The following is a 7462-nucleotide window of genomic DNA, read 5'->3' on the forward strand; positions in this document are numbered from 1 at the left end:
AACTCTTTACTCTGTTAAAGTTACTCTGGTTATTAAATTATTCTAAACGGTGATCCTTAATCAAAGGACTTTATGTTCTTAATAAACAGATCTTTAATTAAGATACATCTGTAATATCTTCTGTGCACTAGAACAGATATACATTCTAAGTGCGATATTTCTATGAAGTATTTTGCCCTAAACTATTGATATGTGATCTCTAAGTTCATGTTTAAATTGCTTATGGTAATGTAGTCTGTCCTCTACATACTGCTAATAAGACAATTAAGTTGGCCGTTTCAGTGGTGCTGACACCTCAGTATTCAGTTGTTGCCCAACTACCCTTCAAGTACTTACACAGACAAACCACATAAACAGCAACGCTGCTCTGCAACCAACAGGCTGCTCACAGACTTGGCTTAAGTAAGAGGCCACAAAGGAAGCTTTTCAAACTAGATGTTTGTTTTACGGGCCTTGCCCAGTCCTTAAGGTGTACTTTGATCACATCTGAGCCAAATTTAGCTCGGAGAGAATAAATGTCTAATGTGCATGTCTTGAGGAGTTTAGAATAGTCCTGGATTCAGTTCTTTGCTCTCTTCTCAGCAAGTGCCTTCACTAGCATTCTCAGGCAGGCTTTTTTCCCATGTATCTGCTGGAGCCTGTTCTGGTTTTGTACCAATATTCGGGCAGAGACTTGAAGCTCCCTGTCTTTGACCTCCCAAGTTAATGTTCTACTATTGAGCTTATAATCAGTCTTGGACACAAAGAGCTTTTTTTATACAAAAGCCTGAGACCTGCCATGATCCACCACAAAATACTCAGAAGGTTGGTGATTAGGTTATTTTAGCTAAGTGGAAAGATGCATAGATGCAAATTCTTGCTCTTAATTCTTATCAAAAAGAGGCTTATAACAGGTTTGTAGCATCTCATTTGCTGTCATGTGTGTCAGTACTCAGGTTTAGGTCGGACTTGCAGGGTACTTGCTGCCTGTTGATCTCATGAGGTGTATATAGATGTCTCACTTTTTCGTGCTTCTCCAATTTTCATTTTTTTTGTTAGATTGAGTGGCTTCAGACACTGAGCATCCAGAAGGTCTACACTGGCTTTCGGACAATAATTTGGGCATAGAGTTTCTACTGGAGCAGGTTATTTATTCATGAGATATTGGGACTCCATAAAATTGAAATGCCTTTGGAGTTCATACTTGGAGTCTTTAACTAAAATGCAGTGAATTTGAGCAAGGAGTGTAAAAGAGCTCAATTATTTCTTAAACAAAGAACTGAAGTTAATGCTTCCAGTATAAATTCTTAATGTAAAACACAAAATAACATGATGATCCTCTTTGAGCATATAACTCATTGTAATGCTTTGATTTTTTTTTTTTCTTTAATGTAGATCTAATACAGTGCACAAATGAAATGAATGTGAATATTCCTCAGTTGGCAGACACACTCTTTGAGAGAACTGCAAACAGTAGCTGGGTTGTAGTGTTCAAAGCTCTAATTACAACACACCACCTCATGATGTATGGAAACGAGGTAAGACGTGATTAGTTCTGTTAAAGCCTCCTTGACAGTGTTTAAAAAATTGTCTCAATCTATGAAGCATTAGATACGTACTTCAGTTTTCCAAAGGTCTTTGTTTTTCCACTGCTGATGGCTGTAAAGTACTTCTCCAGAGAAGAAAATACTCCTTCATTATTTCAATACCGAAATATATCAGTGTTTGCAATTTACCTGCAGGTATCTGGGTTGGGCTGTGAGGGAATAATGAATGACCTTTCTAGAATAAAGACTTGAGAAACTTCTGGTGAGCTTTACTTCATTAGGCTAGTGCTTATCAGTAAAAGCACAGCAAGAGAGTCTTGTTAGCACTCCATAAATGTGCAGCCAACCTATTAACAGATAAGAATACTTACTAAAGGGGGGAGGAATATGGTGACTAGAATATTTGATCTTGCCAATCATCTAATGGGCCATATCTTCATATGTAAGTTATCATTAACATTCCTCCGAAACAGGTTTCTATTGCATTTAGTTCACTTAAATTATTTCATCACTATTTATGAAAAGCTTCCCGGACAATAACATGGCATTAGAAATGTAGCCTCTCTCGCACAGTCCTTCCGTTAAACTAAACTTTGTCTTGGTCAGGTGATAGTTTAGTCCCGAACTTGTGTGTAGTCATTCTCCTAATAAATGACTGTTGACTACTGGTAATATTGAAATGATGATTCTTAAAGGTACTGCTTCCAGCCATTAAAATGCTCTGAAAACTTAGCGTTGCCTCCTCTCTCCAAATCTCTGTGAATTTAATTGAAATGACCTGTAAAGCGTAGTGTGCTCTTTGTAACGCTTCCTCGAGTTATTTATGTGCTTAAATTGTAGTTTCAATAGATAATAGGCTGAAATTAGAGAATAATACAAAGTAAAATTCACTGCTTGGAATTCACTACTTGTTCCGAGTATAAAGCTAAACTGAAGGCTGTAAATCAGTTTGTATATTCTGTTCTCTCTTCTTCCAATACAGTTCATATCTACACACTGAAACTTGAAAGGAAAAAAAAGCAGACAACTGAACCATAGAAAAAAATCGAAACTTAGAGTTGTGGGCTACTAGTCAGTATCTGTTTGCCCATACAGTGTTTTGTAGTGGCAGAAGAGTTGAATTTTTATGTCTGTACCAAAACTGCTCCTCAGCTTTGAATGGGTGTATTTGAAACTTGAAAAAGAGTTCCTTTATACCTGCTGAGATAATGTGGCTGGAACACTAGTTCTGTAATTTCAGGTGGAACATGAGTGTACTCCTCACTCCTCTAATACATTAAGAGAGACCTTTTTCTTAAACAGATAAAAAATGATCATATGTTGGACTTGTATTTTAAGTACAAGTAAATACAGCACAAGGTCAAAATGTTGTCTGAGCAATCACTGTCTTGCAGTTTCTTGTGATGAAGTTTTGGGTGAAACGGGTTAAAACTCCTCTCACGTGTGCATTGTACAATGCAAGACCCCTGACATCTGGAGAGTGAGAGTTAGCCTTGGCCCTTTTAAAATGAGATTCAGAACAGTAGCTAATTTTGAAATGTGTATAGACACCTTTTGAACATCACTGTTCTGTTCCTGATCACGTTCCAACTGTTTTTCTTCTTCTGTATCTCTTTGAATGCAGTACTAAGATGTACAAAGACCAGATAAACCGGCTGGAAAACAGAATAAGAAGTTAAAACAGTGCCAGAACTGTTGGTAGGCAAGCTGCGTGTTGTAGACTTGAGTGAACTCCGTAGCTATAGGCTGAGAACACATACGAGTTACTGACGAGGTGGTACGTGACAAGTTGGGGAATCATTTGGGCCCCTTGGAAGGTGAAAGTATTGCTTTCAGTTTAAATAGTACTTGTGAGAAGAATTTTCTTGTTGCTGTGCTAAGCCCTCATTACAGTTCCCAAAGAGCAGGCGCTATACTGAGCCTGACTGAAAAAATGCTGGTTTGGTGGAGTGCAATAGTCCAAACCTGGCAGACAGGTAGATTTCCACCATGAAGGGTGAAGGAACAGGCCCTGCGTGCTGTAGCAGCAGAGGGATTCAGATCAAAGATGTAGCAAGTCCCTTAAGCTGTACTGATCATAGTCCTCTTTTATGAACTAAAACACATACAAAGAAGCAAGAAAGTCAAGAAATCACAATCATAGGAGGTCTGTGTGGAACAGTGGCAGAGAAACTTTTAAAACTACCTTGCTATCTGGATGTGCTTGTCTCTTACTCCTGTTATTTATGGAGCTAGCTATTATTTGTCAAAACTTAAATGTTGCTTAGTCAGATCACTGCATTACAATGTATATAACATATTATAACCCCAGTGCTGCTGCTCACCACAGTTCCAGAAGCATTATTGTTACTAATTACTTTTAAATTTTGTAACTAAATCTGTCTCCCACTTCCACAGCAGCGGTAGAGCTATGCAAACCTTGGGAGCTTGGATAATGCGAGTGGTATTTTTGTTTTGTGTTTTCCAGCTTGTCTGTTCTAAAGTACAAAGTTAACCTAAGCAGCTTCCTCTAGGATTATTAGGCTTTTATTCCTGGGCAGTGATGTCTTTTTATTTAGTTTAAATTTATATTTTTGCCAAATAGAGTTTTGGATTTCAGAGGCTTTGCTAATCAGTAGTTTCAAGTTTTCCTTTAAATTTTTCCCTTTTAACTAATTTCTATTGTTGATAGAGATTACTAGAAACAGTTACAAGGTAAGTGGAATTTTCTTGTAATATGCTTAAATGTTTTGACTCTCACAACAATGATATTCTCAACTTTTTCTTCACCAACAGCGCTTTATCCAGTATCTTGCATCCCGAAACACTTTGTTCAATTTAAATAACTACCTGGACAAAAGTGCCATGCAGGGTAAGGATCTTTCACTTGAAGAAAATAACTCTACTGCTTTTTTGCTCTGTGATAGCGCCTGTGTCGGTGCACTCTAGGAGACAAATGACATTTAAATGGAAGGGTATTATGATTTATATTGCATGAGGCACCAAAGAATGTCCAACTAAGAATGTAGACACAAGGAAAGTGAGATTCTGAGTTACCTAGCTGAGTGCTAGAAATTAGTCTGTAATATATGTATCGTGCATACACAGCTGTAAATTTTAAAAAGTGAACTCTTAACGCTGACTAGAATAAACCTGATGAATATTAGCACAATGGTCTATATTTGCTGTTGCATTTTAGTGTCTCAGGAGTAAATGTTTACTGTTAAGGTGCATGGAATGGTAACTAGGATGTGCTGTATAAAAAGTGAGAACTCCCTCAAATCTCTGAGATGTCTTTAATTACTTGTCAATGGTAGAAAACATTTTTCGGTCTTTGTGTGGTTTTTGAGGCATTGCAGAGAAGGTACTAAAGTCTTCAGCATTTTACTAGGAATACATTTTTAGTCTAATTTCAAGAACATCTTAAGAGCTGCTTGGTTCTTGCCTAATATTTTATGCTTGGTGTAATAAGATTTTTGGATTGTGTTTAGGTGTTTGTTAGGAGTTTATGCTTTCCTAATCTTAGCAAGTTGGGAAGAAACTGTAACATTACATCTCAAGGTGAAAAATAGTGAATCTCAAGACTCTGGAAAGTGCCTATGAAGGGTTTTTTATGCAAGTTGATGTAAAATGGACTAGTAGGAGAATAGTTCTTGAAAAGAACTTAAAAGAAACTGTACCCCTTCAAAATGTCTAAATTATAAATGCTTAACTTTTAGGCTATGATATGTCTACCTTCATTAGGCGATATAGCAGATACTTGAATGAAAAAGCACTTTCATATAGACTTGTAGCAGTTGACTTCACCAAAATGAAAAGAGGGTAAGACTGTTACTGCTTCTTTTGTTTGGTCTTTCATATTGGGGGGGAGGGAAATACCAGTTGTTCTTGAGCTTTTGGCCCTTTGAAGCAATATAGTATTGTTGAAACAGTATAATATGCTGAGGTCTCTTGGTAACTTGTAAACGTGTGTCTTCTACTCTGTAGGATAGATGGAGTGATGAGAACCATGAATGCGGAAAAGCTTCTGAAAACCCTTCCAATTATACAGAACCAGCTTGATGCACTCCTTGATTTTGATGTAAGTACTTTAGGTAACACTCTCTCATTTTTAAGTGAGTTTAATTATTTTATTAAATACTAATTTACTTTCTCATTGCTTTCTACACAGGCAAATCCAAATGAACTAACAAATGGTGTTATAAATGCTGCCTTTATGCTCCTCTTTAAAGATTCCATTAGACTTTTTGCAGCATACAATGAAGGGATTATTAATCTTTTAGGTATGTGAGAATTTTTTTAGCTTTTGAACTTTTGTGAAAGATACTGAGAGAACTAAAGAATATAGACGATTTCTGACTGCAGTTTCCTAATAAATTGTCTCTGCTCTATTACCATTAAATTAAGCCTGTCTCTGTTTCAGTGGCAACTAGAATAGGCTTAAACATATGCTTCTACCTTGAAGAATACATCTTGAAACAGAAATTGAGATGAGAGGGTGACTGGTGAGACTAAAACAAAGATACCATGAATGTGCAGTGCCATAAACCTTTGGCACTTGAACTATGAAAGTATTAGTGAGGTATCTGGTATTTTGAGTATCTAGTATAGTCACAGTATGACTGACTTCTGGTTTCCCATAATTTCTTTAGAGCCTGACTATTCACTTTTACCTGGTACCTGAATCTACATGAGCCTAGTAGATAACACGTAGGGTTTTTTGTTCAAGAGTGGTAAGCTCTTAGAAAAGCCTTGTAGTGACTATTCAAGCAAATTTCTGAATGAAAACATCTGATCAGTTTGCTCTGTTAATCCATTAGTTTTTACTCAATGAAAAATCCATTAGTTTTTACTCAATGAAATATCTATAAGTATATAGGGCAAAACCATAAAAAGTGAAGGATGTGGTTGATACTCCTTTTGGTAGGTCAGTTCAGTATATGTACCACTTCAGTAGCCGTTCTGATGTCTTTTGGATATGGAGCCCATTTACAAATGTCAGAACGTATTGATACAGGGTCTAAAAATGTAAATACATACCAGGAATATTTTCAAATGATAAAATAATTTGCCTCATTGCCAGCTAATAAGCTGACTTCTTGCAAATATTCCCCTAAATACCTAATTTAACAATTGCAGTGATTCACGTCTGTGCTTAATAAAGCTTTGCATTATATTCTCATGTACTGAAATAGAAAAATCAATGTTTTTCTATTGACTGACTTAATACAAAAAGTGTCAGGTAGTAATGTAAACTTTAAAATCTGAATAGCTTTGAGTTACTCCTGTCTATTCTCTCCCTGAAGCTTGTCTCGAATTAACTTTTATAATACTGTGTCACCTTTTTGCTGCGGAGGCTGTTATCTTACAAGAGTTTTATTTGCATCCTCAGAAAGATATTTTGATATGAAGAAGAACCAGTGCAAAGAAGGCTTGGATATTTACAAAAAATTTCTAGCCAGAATGACCAAATTGTCAGAATTCCTCAAAGTAGCAGAGGTAAATAAATCTACGTCTATGGAAGGGATATCGTTTAGCTGTCTGTACTGGTGCAGTGGTCTATATTCATAACAGCAACTTCACAAACAGGTTAATATTTGCTTAACTTCGCTATACAAGGAAGCATTCTACAGATTAGGTATTTTAAAGATTGTATACGCTCATTAACATGAAGTGAGATTCTTGGGTATCCTTTTCATTAGCCAGACAACATAGTAAACTTTCTGAAGTGTTGTTACATTTTGGACCGTTCATGAAATTTATATGAACTGAATGTTACAGTCTATTTACAGTGCTCCCCTTTACTGTAACTGCTCAAAGTGGAGTAGTTCCAGTAAGCAATGTGGGTGTTTCTAATGCTCCCCGTAAGCTCTTCTGCATGGAAAAGTTAGGCTGGATGAAAAGTTGGATTTGCTTTGAGATGCAATTTAATGCACTTGTGATTTCTAAGGTGTGTT

At 36.5% G+C, this 7462-nt stretch overlaps 1 protein-coding gene across 3 annotated transcripts in view; it reads left to right on the forward strand.

Moving 5' to 3' along the window:
- The first annotated feature begins 1380 nt into the window (after positions 1–1380).
- LOC103920150 (phosphatidylinositol-binding clathrin assembly protein-like) overlaps positions 1381–7462 on the forward strand; it is a 21215-nt gene continuing 15133 nt past the window's right edge. For all 3 annotated transcript variants that reach the window (XM_009327820.1, XM_009327821.1, XM_009327822.1), the window contains exons 1-6: positions 1381–1517; positions 4302–4377; positions 5225–5327; positions 5493–5586; positions 5677–5788; positions 6898–7004. In XM_009327820.1, coding sequence (XP_009326095.1) covers positions 1398–1517; positions 4302–4377; positions 5225–5327; positions 5493–5586; positions 5677–5788; positions 6898–7004 — 612 coding nt within the window. In that variant the 5' untranslated portion in view covers positions 1381–1397. The remainder of the gene's footprint in view (positions 1518–4301; positions 4378–5224; positions 5328–5492; positions 5587–5676; positions 5789–6897; positions 7005–7462) is intronic.

This window comes from Pygoscelis adeliae, unplaced genomic scaffold, assembly GCF_000699105.1.
Source record: "Pygoscelis adeliae isolate BGI_AS28 unplaced genomic scaffold, ASM69910v1 Scaffold14, whole genome shotgun sequence".
In the NCBI taxonomy this organism is placed as follows: domain Eukaryota; kingdom Metazoa; phylum Chordata; class Aves; order Sphenisciformes; family Spheniscidae; genus Pygoscelis; species Pygoscelis adeliae.